Here is a 20122-nt window from a genome sequence, read left to right as displayed (position 1 = left end):
TCCACTGGGCGACCAGATAGATTTCGGGCTTCATAAGAGTCCCGCCTTTTGTCAACTTTGCCATGCCTGAGCACATCCATTCAGACCATATTTTGCATGGCCTCTCTTTAAAGGATTTGTTCAGGCAGACATCAAGCGGTGGTAGAACTGAAGTTAAGCCTCCAGGTATTACAGCCAAAGTCGTTTTTGTATTTTTGTCCACATTTTTCACCTCAGTCTTGTGTGTCCTGAACATGGACCAAATGAGTATACCAGGTTTCTTGAAAAGTGCTCCTGGTCTCTTATTCCACACTTTTTTTCCAGCCATTCAATAGTCCCACTTTCATCCATCCATCCCTTTTCATGTGCACGTACGATGACACCAGCAGGAAATTTCATGTTTTTAGGCAAGGTTTTTTTTAAAAAAAAAAAAAAAAAAAAAAACCCACACAGGAGGGAGCTTTGATCAATTTGCCAAACACAATAAAACCACTGTAAAATGGTTTTTTTTTTCATGGCCAGTGGTCTTAACTGTGTTTTCACCAACCCCGGTTACCGTTCTGTTGCTCGGGAGATCGAATGTCAGTGTTTGGTCCATATTTTCTATTTGTGACAGTTCAAATGCATATTCCTTTTGATATTTTGTAATAAACCTTTGGAAAGATTAGATTTTTTCCTTCCAGATCTCTCAGCAGCTTTTGTGCTATCTTTGTTTGCTGACAGACAGACACTGATGGTTCATGAAGTGAGAACACCAACCTACTGATGCGACAAACATTGATGGCTTTGACTTGCATTTGTAAAAAGAAAAGGAGTACTTGTGGCACCTTAGACTAACAGATTTGTTAGTCTGCAAGATGCCACAAGTACTCCTTTTTCTTTTTTGCAAATACAACTAACATGGCTGCTACTTTGAAACTTGACTTGTATTTGTCATCTTTCAACATTTGCAGAGCACGCAGACGAATTCCAGTTCTAGTGACAATGTACCCATTTTGTCAACATTCAACAATCCAATTACTGAGATCTTTCTCTTGCTCAGGAAATGAAGTGCATCTTGGACATTTTTTCTTGCTTCTTGGCATGTCTTAGTGTGTTTTTCGCCATTCTCTTACTTGCTTCTCATTGATACAGAATTTACGAGCAGCGGTGCTTGTTTGCTTCTGCATATTCAACAATAAGTTTGAACGCTGCGTGATAAGCAGACCTTTTTCTTTTGATTTCACAGTTCATTTTAAATAAGAGTATGAAAATAGATTATTATTGTAGATGTGGATTTTGTAGGACTTTATACAGGAATGTCACCTGCTTTATCACTGTCAAATTTCAAAGCAGCCCTGTAGATTGGCATGTCGGGGGGGGGCTAACAGGCTATTTCAATTTTATTAGAAATTCCAGCGATTCTGCACGTTATATTTTCATATTGGCTTGAGACTTGAGGTCCATTGGTAGAAATGTATGAAGAGATCAAATTACTGCTCTTTTAGTATTCCTTTCAAGCCAATCTAGTCCATTAAACAAAGCCTTTGCAACTTTAAAAGGCTGCAGTATTGACATCAATAAATGGGTCAGCAAACTTGGCTCCCGGCCTGTCAGGGTAAGTCGCTGGTGAGTTGGGACGTTTTGTTTACCTGGAGTGCCTGCAGGCATGGAGCCCCTCAGTTCCCTGTGGCCGCGGTTCGTCGTTCCCAGCCAATGGGAGCTGCGGGAAGTGGCTGGGAACGGCGAACTGCGGCCACGAGGAACCCTCAGTTCCTCCATGCCTGCAGGCACTCCAGGTAAACAAAATGACAATGTATTAGATATTCAATTCAGTGGTTTCATAGTTTTTAAAATCAGCAAATTTTGGTGTAGATCAGTTTATAAGCCGACCCCAGCTCTTTGATGAGAGACTTTTTTTACCGAAAAAATTCAGCTTATGAACGAGCATATATGGTAATTTCTATATAACATTTTATATAAACATAACTTGTCTTCTCTTGTTTTAGGTTGTGATAAACAATGCAGCTGGAAACTTTGTTTCTCCTACTGAACGTCTTTCTGCTAATGCGTGGAAAACGATAGTTGATATTGTTCTTAACGGTACTGCCTTTGTAACTCTAGAAATTGGAAAGGAACTAATTAAAGTACAAAAAGGTAAGTTACACTTAAAGCTAAACAGTGCCTAAGGATTGTGACATCTCATTACCATTTACTGTCTTTGCTTTAAAACTTGTGTACAATAACAAGTTTTGATGCTTTAAATAAACATTTTGATAAGAGTTGTAATGCTGTACAGGTTTGCAAGAAGAAACTTTTGTATAGTGCAAACATTTATACAACATAGCACTACCTTGCAGAATCCATCATTTTATTTTAGGACCTGATCCTGCAATCAGATCCAAAGTGAATGAGGCTGCCTACATAAATCTGATTTCAGGATTTGGACCTTATCTGTAAATTATTAAAAATAAGACTTTTTTCTTTAAATTACAAGTAGTGCTATAACTCATCTCCTGTGTCCTTTCTCCATTTTCCTTTAATTAAGCAATGAACTATGGCATTCATTTAAATGGATTCAGTTAGGTTAAAAATCATGCTAGGTTATTTTTTGGGGGGAAAAATACCATTAATGTTACTATCAGCACCTTAGATTTATTTAAAGTAAAAACTGCAAACATCTAACTTGCTTTTCACTACATTTGAAGACTTTTTGCATTTCCCTCTACTTCACCAATAAAAGTAGAGGTATTAGTTTCAGTCTTCTTTCTAGAAAGTTTCCAGTTATTTTTCAAGTTCCAGGTTGTGATGTTTTGATGGCAAATACTAGAGGTTAATGTTTAACTTCAAGCAATATTTTTAAATTATGAAAATATTGAATATTGGGTTCTCATTTTTCCTAAATTCAAATTTTGATCCTAAAGTACTTGACAGAGGTGTCTGACAGTAATTCTGAAAATTGGACTAATTGGTAATTCTGTTGCAGTGGACATGCAAATATATAGCGCCTGAGTAGGCTACAATATAACCAATTTTTTTCATTTGTTTTAGGGAAAATCGTTATATGCCAGTATATAATAACTGACAGATGTATGTAGAAAGCTCTATTTTTATTCTGGCACACTGCTTTGCGAATTTAAGATTAAAAAAATATAAATCCTCCTTTCCTGCTCTTTGTCTATCAGCAGTGCAAGTTCTTGGGTATGGTTTTCCATATAGTCCTTTTTATTACTACTTTTCCAGATTTATTAAGGCACACGGTCACACATTGAGTCAATAGCTCACACTAGATAAGAGCCTAGAATTGTCCTGACTTGTATTTAGAAAGATTAGCTTTAATAGGTAAATGTTGGTAAACATGATTTCACTGTATGCACACAAACCAACAAAAAATAGTTCCATCAATGGTGACAGAAATTTATGTATAGGTGGAGAAAAAATTTGATTTAATTATATTTAGTTAGTATATTTTGACATGTGACGTTGACAGTGTTAGACTTATATGAAGTGTTAACTTTTTGAATCTCAGTATGTCACTAAAAGCATTGTCTGATCACACTGCATAATTTCCCACAACTGAAAAATTAATAAAAAAAAATTGAAAAAAAAAGTGTTAAAGCCATGATTTCACACAATGGTGAACATTTCAATTGATAATTTTTAAGCATTTTTTATTTTTATCTGTCAAATATAAATAATAAAAATTGAATTCTGCAAAGCCTATTTGTATTGCATTTCTCTAGCTGCCTGATCAGATGGACTTGTTCATTCTAAGGCTTCAGATTTGTTGCTTTAACACAGTCTGCAATTATGTAAAAGCAGTAAAAAGTGTTTCCTTTCTAATAATAATAATCTTTCCCAAATATGTTCTTAATTATTGTACAATCATTGTGTCAGGCTTTCTTTCATACCCTGAAACCATATTTACTGCTCATTAGATTGTAGTTTTAAAATCTCTTCATATATTTTGTTGTATATCATTATGAGCTTCATTATGATCTTTTTAATGAATCTGCATATAACTGTCTTTGTGCTTCAGGGAATCCTTGGGAATAAGGTATTTTAATTCCTATGGGATTTTTCCTTGAACATTTAAAACAGTAGAGTATAGATTTAATTCAAGAATGAGTTACATCATCTTCCTTTGTTTTGTGATATTATAATTCATAGTCTCTTCACTGTACATGAATATTGAGTAGTTCACTTTATATATGTGAGCCATCTCATCTTGCAACTGTAATGTAATCTCTTCCTCTGTTACCCAAAACATACATTTATTCCAGAACGATGTAGGACAAATATAGAAGTGCAAGAAGTCCTATTTAGAGCATGAAAATTAATAGCATGCATATAGGCCTGTTCCTATATTTTACCTGAACAAAAATCTGTTACTATCATAATTACAGGTTTCAGAGTAGCATAATTACAAAAAATGCTAATCTGGTCAGATTTATTGAGATTGCAGTCTTTATGATAACGTAGTACAACTTTACTCCAAAAAGTGTCCACAATGCTTTGAATTTGCTATGCCATTGCTGTATGTTGATGACTAGAGTTTAAAGTTTCAAAGCTGTGTATAGACTCTTTAGAGTATGTTATGGTCTCTGGTCAAATGGTATGTTCATGTGCCACATGCAATGCATTCTAGAAATGTGCAGTCAGTCCAATAACACTTAGGACCTAATATCTTCTTCCTATTCAGCATCTAAGATCCATCCCAACAGAAATCTCTGTTGGGACCTCTTAATGTCCTGCCTATTTTACTGCAGTAGCTTCTTTTCTGGTCTTCCAAACATATACCTTGCTTCCCTTTAGTCAATACACATTGCAGCCATTAAAGTCAGCTTCCTTGTCTCAATAGGAACTTGTCAATGTCCTTTTCAGTTATCTTCCCTAGCTCCCCATCTCATATCCCATTAAATTTAAGTTTGCCTCTTTCTTCAAAGCTCCATGCAATTCTTTCCATCTCTACATATCCTTAAGTTTCATGGCATCCGTCTACCTTCCCTCTCCACTCTAATAGCGTCCATACCCTTGGCCACCAGTTTGTCAGTCTTTCACAGTCGTGCTTTCTTCTTCATGGCACCCTCATGCAAGGCCTCTTCACATTTAAGGCCCTCTTAAGAGACCCACTTCTGCCATGCTGCCCTCAGTGAATCTCATTTATATTTATTTTTTAAAATTCCCTATTTGTTGTTTCCCTTCCCCTAACCCATGTCTACTTGCCTCTCCTTACTCTGAGCTCCTTGGAGCAGGGACTATTTCTTGAATGTTTGGAATGCACATAGTACATTGTGAGTGCTACTATAAACAAATATTTAATAGTATGCTAGCATACATCTCAGCTGTTACAGAGACACTGACATGTCTTTTAAGTCCAAAATGTGATCTACATTAAAACTATTTTTGTAAATAGTACACGGTTTGTTTAGCTTTTAAGCTCTTTGTTGCAGGAAATGTCTTACTGTGCATTTGTATTCTTCCTAGCAGAGTGGGGGGCCCCCAATCTCTGTTGGGGCATACAAGTGTTACTGTAATACAAATTATTAATCTGCCAGTCTATTGCCTCTTTCTTTAAACATTTTAAATTTTAACACGAGATAGTGAAAACAATTAGATAATGCCTTTTAATGAACTGATACATTTACACATACACCTTCTAAGAGTGAACTGAAATACATATAAATAAAACATTGATGAGCCTTAACAATACCTGGTAAATATCAGTGTTGCTGCTTCTAAACTGGGGTCACCTGGTTTTACTTAACATGCATTTAATAAACCTATCCCTTGTAAGTCTACTAATTACAAGTAATTTATATCCACGTCAAAATAGATTTTAAAGTTAGTTTGGGGGTTTTTTGGTCCTTTTTTCTGTTCAAAGTCTCTGTATGGAGAATTTTATTTCTCTAAGGCTAATTGTTATTTATTTTAATTCTCCTGTGAATTTCTCTCAACATAAATGTTTAACTGAGTTACTTTACTTTGACTTTGTATATGGGCTATCCCCAAGACATAAAATGTTCATGATGTCCATTGGGCAACAGTTCTAACTAAAATCGTTATTCTACATATAGTATTTTTTTTAATAGTTTTACATTCACTAGCATAAGGAACTACTGGTTTCTTTACCAGGGACTTAAAGCTAATGTTTTATCTGCCCCCTCCTTCCCCCCAACTACAGTAGGTACGCACTAATGATTGGGCAAGCTATTTTGAGTTACTGAGTATTACAAAAGAAAGTGAGTAAACAAACAAAAATATTACATCACAAAAAGTACTTCATTTATGTTGATAATTGCTATTTAACTGAATGTATTTTATAAAAACCAGTCTTTTGTTAGGAGACCTCATTATGGCACTAATAGCAAGATTTAGTACAATTGTCAAGATTAACTTTGGCATATTTTCTGCTGTAGTACGAGTTACTGTAACCTGCTAAGAAAAGAAATCTCAGGGCACTAGAATAAACTTCAGTTTCAGCCTCAAGTCCCCTACTGCAATTCGTAATAATTTAAAACTATGCTGAAATTAATAATTGTTCACACTGATGTTTTATGTCCTTCCCTTTCAGCCAGGAAGTGTGGGGAACTGATGGAAGCTGGAGCAAAAATAGCTGCCTGAGAACTGGGGGTATGCCTGTACTGCAGATGGAGGTGTAATTCCCATCTTGAGAAGACACCCACGCTAGCTTTCATCAAGCTAAAAATAGTAGTACAGCCACAGTAGCACGAGTAGTGGCTTGGGCTAGCCGCCAGAGTACATCTCTAGGATCTTGGATTGGCTTGTACTCTGGTGGCTAGCCCAAGCAGTTGCCTATGCCATCGCAGCTATATCACTGGTTGTAGAACACTACCACAAGCAAAGCTAGCATGTGTACATCTACCCAAGCTGGAAATTACAGCTCTAATTGCACTATAGAAATATCCTAAAGGCCTGGGCAGCAAGTAGTATTACGAGTATAGTAACCTGGCTCATGCCTTGTGTACACTAGAAGGGGTTTATTAGTATAATTTCAGTGTCAATGAGACTATGGGTGCAAGGATCTACTTGCACTATTCCAAATGCAGTATTGGGGTTTATAGTACCACCAAGAAAAAGAATTTTTATATATGGAATAACTTTCATTTCAGGGACAGGGAGAATCGAAAGTGAAAAGAACATCTGGAGCCAAACTTGGAGTTCATTTTTACAGCTGAAAGTTAAATCCCTGAAAACAGAGATAATGCAAACACCAGTACTGTTCTGATACTTATGTTGATTTTAAGATTATAGCTCGTCCTGCATGTTTAAAAATGTTATCTTGCATCTTACAGGGGCAGCATTCTTGGCTATTACAACAATCTATGCAGAGAGTGGGTCTGGATTTGTATCACCAAGTGCCTCTGCCAAAGCTGGGGTAGATGCAATGTGCAAGTGAGTAGTTGAGCGTACCAATGCTTTATCTTCCCTGACTGGGTTGATCGGTTCTTTAGCCACATCTTGTCAGTCTGGCAAAATTAAGCTATTTGACTGGATCATGAATGAACTCCTTAGCTTCCATTTTATGTAACAAGAAAGCAGTTGCTACATCACAGCTTCTCATGGAAAGAAGAATTTAAGTTTTATTACTTTTGCCATCTTACTAGAGCAAAAAGAGATCAATAAATAGAAGTCTACTCAATTCCATGGAATTCTGCTGCTTAGATTTTTATCAGGACTATCTGCAATAATTCCTTTAATAGCATTACACAGATATCCACATTCATTCCTCAAACAAAGACATCCGATTAGCAGCTATATGGGAATAGATCAGCACGAGGGCCACATGACTAGTACATTGGCCTGAGGGTCGCATCAATGACACCTTTTCATATAAAGGTACAAACCCCCTGCCCTGGCCCCAGCCCCACTCCACTCCTGCCCCGCCTCTTCCTACCCCTTCCCCACCCCACCTCTTCTCTGCCTCTTCCCCTCAGTGCATGGCTCCCTGCTCTTCCACCCTCCCTCCTGGAAAGTGCTAAGCGCTGCCAAACAGCTGTTTGGTGGCGGGAAGCGCCTGGAGGTAGGCAGAGGAGCAGGGACGTGGTGCGCGGGGGGGGGTGGGAGGAGCTTGGCAGCGGCAGAATATAACTGTGGGGGGACGCAGGGAGCTTGGCAGGCTGCAGGAAATAACCCTGTGGGCCGCATGCGGCCCACAGGCCATGTGTTTGAGACCCCCTGGAATAGATACTAACAGACAGTACACTTCAGTAAAGACAATGAAATGGAAATGTTTGAAAATATAAGTAGGTCAGGTATGATTTCTTTTTTGCTTTCTTTGTACACTTTTTTCATAGAAGCTGAATATGACTTAAAAGGGTGTATTTCAAAGACTAGCCCCCTTATTCATTTACCACAACAGATGTTTTAGCACCTTTAAAGAAACAGCATGTGCAAAGACAATATTGTTCATAAAAGGAAAACTGCATTGCTTACTCTGCTTTGTAAAACATTAGAAGTTGGGGTATGGTTATCTTATTTTTCCTAAAACACTTGGTTTGAGAATTATATTGAAGACTGCCACAAGTGTATACTGGTGGGATTTTCTAAAGTGCCTAAGTGAGATTGGGATTTGGGTACCTATGATTGTCATTAATGTATGCTTTATATGGAATATATACTTCAAATTGGTGTTACTGGATTAGTCAATTGGCTAATTCAATGTAACATGAGATCCATGTATGGGAAGATTCAAATCCAATAACAAAAAAAGTAAAAATATTTCAAAAAAATCTGAACCTAGGTTGGGATTCAAATGTTAAGTGTTTATAAATTTGACACACATACTTCCCAGAATTGATTCTAAGTTACGTCCTGAATAACATTAGACAACATGCTGTTTGAAATATTTATGCATTCTATTAATGAATTTTTAGGTCTCTTGCAGCTGAATGGGGTAGATATGGCATGAGATTCAATGTGATCCAACCAGGTCCAATAAGAACAAAGGTACATTTCTGTCATTAAAAAGTGAGATATGACTTTACATGTGCTTAGGCCTGGCAGAAATTGATTTTTATTTGTTATAATTTTGATGGAAAATATTAATGTTAAAGCATTTTATATATTTGTATTCATTTATATTTTCAGTTGCACAGAATATGGTTTCAGCTTATTTTTTTCCTCAAATTTTCACAATTGTGGGAACTTATGGTAGTCATACAATAATTAATGACATTAGATGTTGAGACTTAAAAAGTTAAACAAATTGTCATCATATCAAAATATACAAAATAAATAGTCTTAAATCAAACTCCAGTGAATTATCAAGCAGCATTTCTTTTACTTTGCCTATGTAAATTGATATTTGATGGAAATATATTTTAATCAGTTTGTGTGTACAGTGAAATTGATATTGTCATGAGGTGCTCCACTCACCTCCAGTCTAGCATCTCCTCCTGGTCACTCGGAAGTGTTCTCATTTACTGCCCCGGTGCCACTCCCTCAGTAACTTGTAGGGGAACCAGGCCTGCCTGCCCTCTACTCCGGGTTCCAGTCCAGGACCTTCAGCTCAGCAGTTCTGGGCTTCCTCTTTGTCCTTACTGTTCCATCCCTGAACTGCTTCTTATATTTTGGTTCCCCTTTTCTCTCTCTGGGTGTACCAGCTCTAAAAAAAAAAAAAAAAAAAAAAAAAAAAAAAAAAACCTTTTCCCAGGGAGTGACACCCTTTCTCAGCAGCTGTCCCTCTCTCTTGATAAAGCTTGCTGGCTTTATAGGCCTCACGTGTGTGTACACAGGTGAGCCTGTTCCTAATTAGCTGCCTGCAGCCAAAAGCTCCCCTGTTTGAAGCCTAATTAGCTGATTGGGCCACCCCATCACAGACATATATCAACATTTACCAATAAAAATCTAATCATTCCAAGTCTACATATGTTATGTCATGCAAACGTGCTTTAATATAGTATAACCCTTACTATACCCCTTTTGGTATAGATAAGACCAAACTTGTTTTCTCCAGTGATCCAACAGTGTTGTGCAACATCGAGCAAGTCATTTATACTCTCAGTAGTTTATTTTTCCCATCTGTGAAATGAGAGTAATTGTAAAAGCTTTAGGATAGTATTTTCCCAAATGTTTAAAAGCTGAGCCTCCCTTCTCCCAATAAAGGAAAATGGAACTTCATGCCTTTCCAACTCCTCTGAGGGTTGTCTAAGGTTTACTCTCATTTTAGAATTTTAGTTAAATGAAATTAAATGCTATTTTTAAACAGGTCTTTCATTTTTTATTTTAAGAAATGACATATTTGTCTGAGGAAAGCAAGACTGTGGCATTTGTTTGTCTAATTCTTTTGAATACCACATCCAATCAATTCCAAAATTTCAAGGAATGTTGTAGGCATCAATGGGTAGGTGATTGATTTTGGTGAAAATAGGAAAAGTGGATGGAGGAAATTGGAGGACACACGGGCTCCTGGCGTCTGGTTAGCAGACCGAGCAGCTTTAACTTCCTTTGCAATTGTGTATATATCAAAGAACTGGTTTATGACAGTTCTTTATGACAACCCTTAATGCCTTACAGCATAATAATACCCACCATCTCAGCTCTGCTGATCCTCCCAGTTTAAAAATGTTGACATCCTGAATGACTTATGTCCCAGACAGAAAGAAAAGAAATAAGAGTGGTGGGGGATATGGGGAGGTTCACAGAAGTCCTGGTGATTGGGTGGCAGGGAGGAGAACAGGGGGAACCCTGGTATGGAAAGGAGGGGTAAAGGGAAAGCATGGAAGAGGGAGAGAATAGGGGAGGCATAGATCCCCTGGCATGGGAGACAGTGATATGGGTGAAGGGAGACATGGGGGGCACACAGAGCCCCTGGCATGAATGATGGAGTGGGGGATTTGCAGGGAGTCCCTGAACTAGAGGGGTATGGCAGGTTGACAAACAGGGAGCTTGTAGGGGTAATGAAGCAATGCAAGGAGCCCCAGGTGAATACAGTGTGCTTGGCCTACAGATACAACGCATGCAACTCCCTAGTCAATACAGGATGTTAAATCATTGAATACAAGTTTTTATTATTTAAAACTGAAATAAAATATTGTGAAGGTTACAGTATCACTTCACAGCAATTTTTAGTTCTAGTTGCATGTGCTAAGTATTGACTTTTTTTTTTTCTCTAAAATACAGTTTCACTCTCATTGACTATGTTAAGCACAGTTCTTGGCCTTGGCTTCCTCTCAAGTGGGCTTAGAAGCCCTCATGGCAATTTTGGCTTTGCTTCTCAGGCAGAAGTAAGGGAAATAAACCCACCCCTGTCATCACTTAGAGTAGATTGTGTAGACCTTCATAGATTGTGTAAACCTTGAATAATTAAATACTTTACATTAACTATCATCATTGTATTTGAGTTAGTGGGGCAGCTCATGCTTCAGAGTTATTGTTCAGGGTCTCTACGAACTATGGCAGACATTACTGCATCAGGTGCTTGTGAGTCAAGTTTTCAAGGTTCTCTGCAGCCGTAATAGCTGGAGACTTACTTTTTTAATGAAAGCTGATATGCTGGAGAAAAATTGAGGCCTATCTTTATTCTCCCCGCACTTGTCCTAGGGGAAGGCCCCACACTTTGGAAAACACGGTTTTAAGTAACCAAAGGAGGAAAAGAAAAATCCTTTATCAGTGCCAAGTTATTAGATATACAAACTGGTATTTTAAAAAATAAGATCATTAAGCAGTTATGTTACTATATATTACTGTTTTACTGATGAGTTTTACTAAATAGCACTATGCTTGCATTGACTTCAATTATGTTTTCTTAGGTTTCTGATTTTGCTGAGTAAAGTTTATTCTTGTTAGTAAAAGAGTCCATTTGAGTGAGGTTTTTCCCCCCAGGCTCAGCCATGTCTTGCACTGTCCCCAGATATTCAATGCACTTTAAAGCCCAAAGCTATCTAGATTTATTCTGTTCATTGTTCCTATTCAACCAGATTAAAGGATACTTGCTTTTCAGTTTTGTTATTCTGTGCTATGTATGATTTTGGTTTCGTTTTAAGTTTCCTCTACATTTCTGTAGTAGCTCGGAGGCATTTTCATTTTTCTCAAACCTTTATCTTGCATGTTTTCAGAAAAAGTTCACAAGACGCTTACTAGAGCCTCTTTTTACTGCTCTCTAATCGTGTAGAAGGGTCTCTGCTCAACACCATGAACTGCCTTGTTAAATTCTGGTGTAACTGGTTGACTGAATTTACCCCAGAATTTGACCTTTGTCTCCTGTTCTCTCTTAACCCAGCCCCCTAATAAGCATGTGATTGTCACAGCACTCCTACAAACTGTTAGCTTGTGTATTAAGTCTGATACTAAAAATCAAATTGTGGTTTGAATTTGTTTTCTAGTTACTCAGAACATTTTTGCTGAATAACATTGTTTTTTTAATTCTGTAGGGTGCTTTTAGTCGTCTTGACCCAACAGGTAAATTTGAGAAAGAAATGATTGGGAGGATTCCCTGTGGCCGTCTGGGAACTGTAGAAGAAATTGCAAATCTTGCCACATACCTCTGTAGTGAATATGCAAGTTGGGTGACTGGAGCAGTAAGTTTTCATTATTCTAGTTCATGCTGTCACCAGTATTAAGCTTATAGATGATGTTCTGAGTGGTATTGAGAATTTTTAAAGAAGCTTTAGATGCTGCAGAGTATTTGAGAACTTAGCAAAAGAAATTGCTAATTTGAAAACCTTAGGTTCATTTTTAACCTAGTCAGTTGATTATATTTAAGGCTATGATTCAGTAGCGGAGTCACAGAATCAGTGACTTCTAGTGACCTCCGTGACTTCAGCTTGTGGCCCTCGGGAGCTGCCCATGGGGGCCGAAAGCAGCAGTGTACACCTGCTGCCTCTGGCAGCCTCCAGAGCTCCAAGATGTCCCAGGTGGCGGGAGGTACCCTGCAACTCCCAGCCACCCCTGGTGGCGGGGGAACCCCCGAGCTCCTGGCTGCAGTGTGGGCCCCTAGAGCTGTGGGTAGCGGGGAACCCCTGAGCTCCAAGCCGCAGCAGGCGGCGGGAGAACTCCTGAGCTCCACGCCATGGTGGGCTGTGGAAGCCTCTGGAACTGCTGGCAGTGGGAGCACCCTGCAGTTCCCAGTCCCCGAGAGTAGCAGGGGAACCCCCAAGCTTCTAGCCACGGTGGGCCCTCGGGGCTGTGGGGGTACCCCAGAGCTCCCTGCCCCCGCAGATGGCGGGGGACCCCCGAAGCTGCAGGCGGCTCGGTCCTCCCAGCTCCCAGCCGTGGGGTGCGGGGGATCCTGGAGCTCCAACACCCAATCTGCAGTGAGGGCCCCCGGAGCTCCTAGCCGCTGCGCAGCTGCCCCGTTACAAGTGGTGTGGGGACCCACAGATCACCATTTTGTCAGGGATATTTTTAGTAAAAGTCACAGACAGGTCACAGCTTCCGTGAATTTTTCTTTATTGCTGGTGACCTCTCCGTGACTTTTTTACTAAAAATATCCGTAGGGTGACCAGCCAGCAAGTGTGAAAAATCGGGACGGGGGTGGAGGGTAATAGGTACCTATATAAGACAAAGTCCCCAAAAAAATCAGGACTGTCCCTATAAAATTGGAACATCTGGTTACCCTAAATATCCATGACAAACTCTTAGCCTTAATTATACTTCACTCTAGCTAATGGTTTTAAAGCACAGAGCCTCTTATAAGAAGTGTTGCATTCATTTATTCTGAGTGTATTTTTTAGTCTGAATTTGTACAAGTTGAGGTTGATGTTTCCAAACCCTGATATATGAGAATGCTAATGATACAGGAGCTTAATAAAAAAGCAGCAATCGTAAGTGCATTGCTTCCTTTTCCCCTAGATTATTAGAATGGATGGTGGAGAATATGTTTCTATGGCTGGAGAGTTCAATGACCTGAAAAAGGTAATAAGTTACATGCATGCTATTTACATACAAACATACTTAAAAATTTATATAAAATTGTATGCAGACCCAAGTGAAATGCTGTTTCTTCTTATTATATAGGTTACCAGTGAGCAGTGGGATATGATGGAAGCATTAATCAGGAAAACAAAAGGCTCTTAAAATACTCGTCTTATCATCGTCCTTACAGAAAGTATCACTGGAAAAGTACTATTAGCTGTAAATCACACACATATTAAGAAATCGTCTTGTTGAACATTTTATCTGACAATTCTAATAAAACATTTTTAAATTGAAATATGCTTTGAATGAGTCATTTATACTTACCCCTTAATTTGACTGTTTTGTTCCCATAGACAAATGAAGTCTTTTGATTAGGTACATAAAATATTCTATAGCTTTGAGTAAAAATATCTATGCCATGCTGTAGAATTAGTTCCCCTTCTCTGCTTTGTTTTAATGTAGGCTGGTCTACATGGTGTGATAGCATGCACCAGCTGGGGTGTAAATTCTAGTATGCACCAGCATGTCCAGAGTGCACCAGCACTGACTGGTCCATGTGGGACCTGGCTGGCGCATACTAAAAGTTCCCCAGTCTCCATTAACATAGTCCCATTTCAAACAGTACTATGTTTACAGGGAGTAGGGAGCCTTTAGCGCAGTGGTCCCCCAATGCGGTGCCTGCGGGCTCCATGGCGCCCGCCGGAGCATTTATGTGCACCCACCTACTGATAAGGGAGCATTTCCGCCGTACAACCCGCTGCCGAGGAGCGCGGCCACCGGACAACCAGCTGCCAAAATGCCGCCCAGAAGTGGCAACGCCAAGAAGCATCGCCACCGAAATGTCGCTGCTTCTCGGCAGCATTTCGGCGCCTGGTCGACCAGCACCCGCCACACTCTTCTGGGAACATGAATATGCTATTGCAACAGAAAGGTTGGGGACCGCTGCTTTAGTGCGTGCTAGCAGGATCCATATAGGTCAGTTAGTGCAAGACATACTGATGTGTGCTAGAATTTACATCCCAGCTGGCACACATTAAAACATCATGTAGACAAACCTGAATTTCAATATTTTTTTCTCAGTTCAGATATTTGCATATTTTTCAATTATCATTTCAATTCCAGTAATGTTTCAGGATTATTTTATTGAAACAAATTGATTGATAAACAAACTGATGAAAACTACAAAATTAAGATGTAAGCTTTGCACTCCAGTATTAGTTCCTGATCCTGCAAACACTTACATGTGCTGTGCTTTGCTTTACTACCGTGAGGAGTCAATGGAACATACATAAGTCTTTGCAGAATTGGGGCCTAATACTGTTGTTGGGAGGAAGAGTGTAAATGAGTAGGGAGTACTAAGGTACATCTCACACAGAAGTTAAAAACTGAATACTAGTCACAATCTTGATTTTGCTGACATTTTTCAGTCTGTGTTGCATCTGTTGTAATTGATGTTAAAAATTTCATTGAAGACTGGGTTTGCCTTCCTGAGTACATACATATTTTCTTTATATATATTTTTGCTCCCTCAAAAGTTTTAAGTAAATGCTCTTGAAAAGAGAGAGACTAGTACCACCTTCGGTGCAATTGTGATTTTGAATTTTTACTCATTGTCTGATATCACTTAGGACAGGAACAAGGCTCCATCATTCCTGTCTATCATGCTATTTGATGGAATGGCTACCTTGTATTTCTATAACTTTTTTTTATGAGAATAGGTTGTTGGCCTTTCACTCAACCTGAAGGATCAATGGATTGCTTTTTGTCTGATCTCTGCCCTTTGACCTGTCGGGCTTGGGTGGCTCTATGAGGAGTCCAAACTTATGCTGCTAGAGTTCTCATTGGCACATACAAGCCTTCTCACTGCATCAAGGTGCAGTCTCCAGGGAAGGGCTGTTGTGAGTACTAGTGACACATTTTCTGCATGACTAGGAATGTCTGCTTAGGAGAAACTTTATTAAAACTAGAAATGGAGACTTGTAAGTGAGGACCAAGGACTGCATTGGCACAGCTTTGTGGAAAGCTTGCACAGCACCTGCCTTTACAAACCGGCACTGTTCTGATCTATGTTGAGTAGTCTGTAATGGAGGGTTCTGGGGTAGAAAAGATCAGTGGTATGTGGGAGGGAAGCAGGTAAGCAGGGCTAATACAGGCAGTGCTGCCAAATCTACAGCCTCAGGGGGCGTGAAGGGATGAGGGTATAGTGAGAGGGCACAACTGCTTGTGTGATATCTACTGCCAATGTTCCAGTGCTGCATGGTGTGGAACACAAATCGCTTATTGCCAAGTGTTCTGTGGGATTGTCACTAGTGCTTATGCCCATAAAAGCAGGATGCTTTCTCCTGTTTTAGAGCTTGGATCAGTTCTGGATACTGTGCCTATTCCCTGCTTCCTCTGGGACTGATGAACCCCTCCCTCCATGTCTAGTATGGCATAGGAATTTTGATCAGGTCATATGCTGGACCTTGGGCCTTTTAGCTGGGGACCTAATTGAATGACTTTGTTAGGGGCTGCAGATTTGCTTGAACCAGCCCTGCAAACAAGCAAGAAAGGAAGGCAATGAGCATTGGGAATACTGGAGAAGAGGAAAGGAGCTAGTGGGAGCTGCAGAGACTGACAAGCTCCCTTGGATGTGAAGTTACAGCTACTTTTTGAAGTAAAATCACATTTCTAGGGGACAGTAGCTATCACATCAGTGAAATGTATGATCATTGGTGGTGGTGTACCAGTCTGAGAATCTGCCTTGCATTTGTATGATATTTCTATTTTTGAGGTCTGTCTGTTCATTTTAGATTCTAAACTCTTTGGACAGAGATTGTGTCTTCCTCTTTCTTCTTTACCTCCTGATACGCACTGACAGCACTTTAATAAATACAAAAGTTGAAGTGGAAGGTAATTTGTAAACTGACTTTTTAACCCCAGGTTGCATCTCATGCTGGTATTAACTAGCATTTTTGCATACAGATGGTTTCTAATTCTAAATTGAGTTTTCTCTTTCCTGTAGAATTGGGTCATGTAGCTGTTTTGCTGAACAATGTGCTCTAATCTGTATCCCTGCTTTTACACTGTTAAACGGTCTTAAATAAAATATTACCGTGCTGCAATAATCCAGTAAAATAAAACAATTCTTGATGTTTTAATACATTGGCCTGATTTTCAAGGTGTAGAGCAATTCTTGTTGATTTCAGTGGGATTTGAAGGAGCTCAGCACTTTTGAAAATCAGGCCACTTGTATTTAGATGCTTAACTATGGATTTCTGAGCTGACTTTTAGGCACCTAAGAAGAATGTTATTTCAGTGTGTATCGCTAAAAATGCTTAGGATGGAAGATGTACTGATTTCTAGTAACAATGCAGTGCATAAGTTCTCATCACACAAAGTTAGTTTTGCCTAATGAAATCAACCCTTTAACTGACAAACTTAAATACAGTTTTTATCAGTTAAATTGGATCTTGAAAAAACTTGTCTTATATTAAGCACATCTTACTAAGAGAGCAGCATTGGCAAACAGTGTTCTGATCTATATTTGACCTTTGCACAGTGTGAGAGTGCTGCTATAAACATTTTTTAAATTTTCAGTGGCCTTCAGGTGAAGAGTGAGGGCTGGGCCTTGGGGTGCAATATGATATGGGCTGGGTCAGGAGAGGCTTACGATACCTGCCACCCATCACCAGCACCCTTAGTTTCACCACCTGTGCCTGAAAGCATAAATTCATAACTTTGCTAGACACTAAAAATCATCCAGTGAATGGAGATGCTGGCTTTATTACTTATTACAACAATCTGTAACCCACTAACAACCCCTCCCTGCCCAGATGCTGTTTTTTTCCCTCTCTGACTGGACAGGTGTTAATGGATCTCTTCACCTTGAATGGGCCCTTGAAATATGTGTTAACTACTACTGCTAAACAATCTGTTCCACCTGAGGAAGAGCTCTGTGTAAGCTTGAAAGTTTGTCTTTCTCACCAACAGAAGTTGATCCAATAAAAGATATTACCTCAGCCACCTTGTCCCTCAAAACAGAACATGTCAGGCCTATGTGCAACAGTGAATTAATGCATAAATCTCTCACTTTAAGATCTATGTTCAAATCCTTATTAGGTTGTCAGTGAAAAGCTTTGTTTTTCTTTACTTTTGGTAGTGATCCTTTGTCACAGATGTCAATTATGCATTGTTAACAATTTCTGATTAGGAGATTCATGAGGGACCTCATGTTGTGAATAACATGTGTTGTAGGCCAAGATTGGGGAGTATTTTGGCACAGCCTCGCTTTAATTAGTTAGATCAATTCAGTAAGTAAGGAATTTATTTATAATGCATATAATTGAAGTGTCAGCCTTAAAGGTAATGAAGACAACTTTTTTTTCTAAAGTACAATAGAACTTTGCTGTTTTACACTTTAAAATGCACATAGACAATGGTCTTCTCAGTCGATTTAGTAGCAGATATAGTGGTGAGGTCTTCATTGTAACAGCATATTTTGTAAAATGTATATATTTAAACTCCAAAATATTGTAGCTGCTCATCTTACATAGCACATTTGCTTGCATATTGTTACATTTTAGTAGATTATTTTGTTTGTTAATAATAAATAATTTAAACATTTTATTAACCTAAAATATATTTCCTGTCTAACTACCTCTATATAGGTTTCAGAGTAGCAGCTGTGTTAGTCTGTATTCGCAAAAAGAAAGGGAGTACTTGTGGCACCTTAGAGACTAACAAATTTATTAGAGCATAAGCTTTCGTGAGCTACAGCTCACTTCATCGGATGCAGGTTTCTTTATAGAGTCTGAATACAGTATACATGAGCCCTGGGTATAATTAATATTTTAGCTGTCTATTATTCTTCCAGTATGATCATTCTGCTGCCACCAGATATGTGCCAGAATAAGCAACCTTAGGGTTTGACCATCACCAACTCCTGTTGTCTTCAGCACCTCTTGAAATCAGGTGCCAGACTTTGAGGAACAATTCCAGGGAGGTGTCGATGTTTTAAAAAGCAGGTGTTTTTACAGTGATCCTGACTTACTATATTTGCTAGACTTGACATTGTATTAATAAGACATCGTTGTTAGCCTGTCTTTTTTTAATTGCTATACTTCAGTGGAAATATGGGCTTGTTATGCATGATTTAAGAAACAGTGCACATGTAGATGACTCAAATCTTCTTCATATATTCTGTACAGTACCACAAGGCAGCTAGTTTAAATAAGAATGGTAGAAGTGAGACTTTGGAACAGATCTTTGATAGGCAACTTTTCTTGTGTTCTGAAAGCCAGATTCAAGTTTAGATAATATCTTTCTGTCAAAACAATTTAACTACCTCATCTTTCAGTCTAATTATTGTACCAAACAGTCACTTTAAATCACAGATATTATTACAGTACAAGATTTTCACCTTAAGTGTTAAAATAAGCATAATAAAATCTATTGCTTCATGTGCACAATATGAACAAAATCTATCCACAATTCACTTTAATCATATATATTAAGCCTATATGCAGATAATTTATTCACTGTTCCTTCACTTAAAATACACAATTATACTTTACATTGCATAGAGAAAAGAGGAGAACCAGAAGCTGAGTAATTAGATCACTGTGCCTGGAGTGAGGTTGTCATTGACCTGTCTTGATCTGACTCTAAACAACTTAGTGCGTTATTTTTTTCCACTAAGAATCTCTCGGTTGCCTCCACCTTCTATCTTCTAATTACATCCTACCTCAAGATTGGAGAGTACCCAATACACTTGCTTCTTGAGACCACTTGTATCTAATTAAACAGATTTGCCCTGTTAAGTTACTGTGGATGCATTTTAGGCATTGTGTCCAGCTAATAAAATAATCTGTTAAGCTGGGATTGCTTCTGAAACAACGCACTTTAAGTAGAGGCAGTTTAGGTTGATTGACATTAAGACATCGATCTAATTCTCTTCTCACACCACTATAAATTGGGAGTAACTCCACTGAAGTCTGTGGAGTTATGCTGGCATAAAACTGGTGTAAGTAAAAGGAGACCCACGCCTACAGAGCACAATCAGAAAAAAGACAGGAGCAATTATAGTGTGCTTTCTGCTTTAAAAAAAAAATTCCCCTGCAGAGTAATCTAGTTTAGAGTCTGATATATAAACTACTAGACTTGGTGTTGAATTAGTACTTTGAGAAATGGATTGTTTTTTAGTTTAATTAAATTCCAATAATTTTCTCCATTAGAAATTTAGTGTAAAATGCAGGAAGCACACTTAAAACAAATTATTTCCTTGTTTTCTACTTGCTCAGAA

At 38.7% G+C, this 20122-nt stretch overlaps 1 protein-coding gene across 3 annotated transcripts in view; it reads left to right on the top strand.

The window, feature by feature from the left end:
- DECR1 (2,4-dienoyl-CoA reductase 1) overlaps window positions 1–14134 on the top strand; it is a 41119-nt gene extending 26985 nt beyond the window's left edge. For all 3 annotated transcript variants that reach the window (XM_038392262.2, XM_038392259.2, XM_043507635.1), the window contains 6 exons: window positions 1968–2115; window positions 7275–7374; window positions 8856–8928; window positions 12354–12500; window positions 13774–13836; window positions 13939–14134. In XM_038392262.2, the coding sequence (XP_038248190.1) occupies window positions 1968–2115; window positions 7275–7374; window positions 8856–8928; window positions 12354–12500; window positions 13774–13836; window positions 13939–13998 (591 nt within the window). In that variant the 3' untranslated portion in view covers window positions 13999–14134. The remainder of the gene's footprint in view (window positions 1–1967; window positions 2116–7274; window positions 7375–8855; window positions 8929–12353; window positions 12501–13773; window positions 13837–13938) is intronic.
- The last annotated feature ends 5988 nt before the right edge of the window (window positions 14135–20122 follow it).

Source organism: Dermochelys coriacea, chromosome 2, assembly GCF_009764565.3.
Source record: "Dermochelys coriacea isolate rDerCor1 chromosome 2, rDerCor1.pri.v4, whole genome shotgun sequence".
NCBI classification, from domain to species: domain Eukaryota; kingdom Metazoa; phylum Chordata; order Testudines; family Dermochelyidae; genus Dermochelys; species Dermochelys coriacea.
The sequence above is the reverse complement of the archived record's forward strand: the minus strand, read 5'-3'. Positions and strand labels throughout refer to the sequence as shown.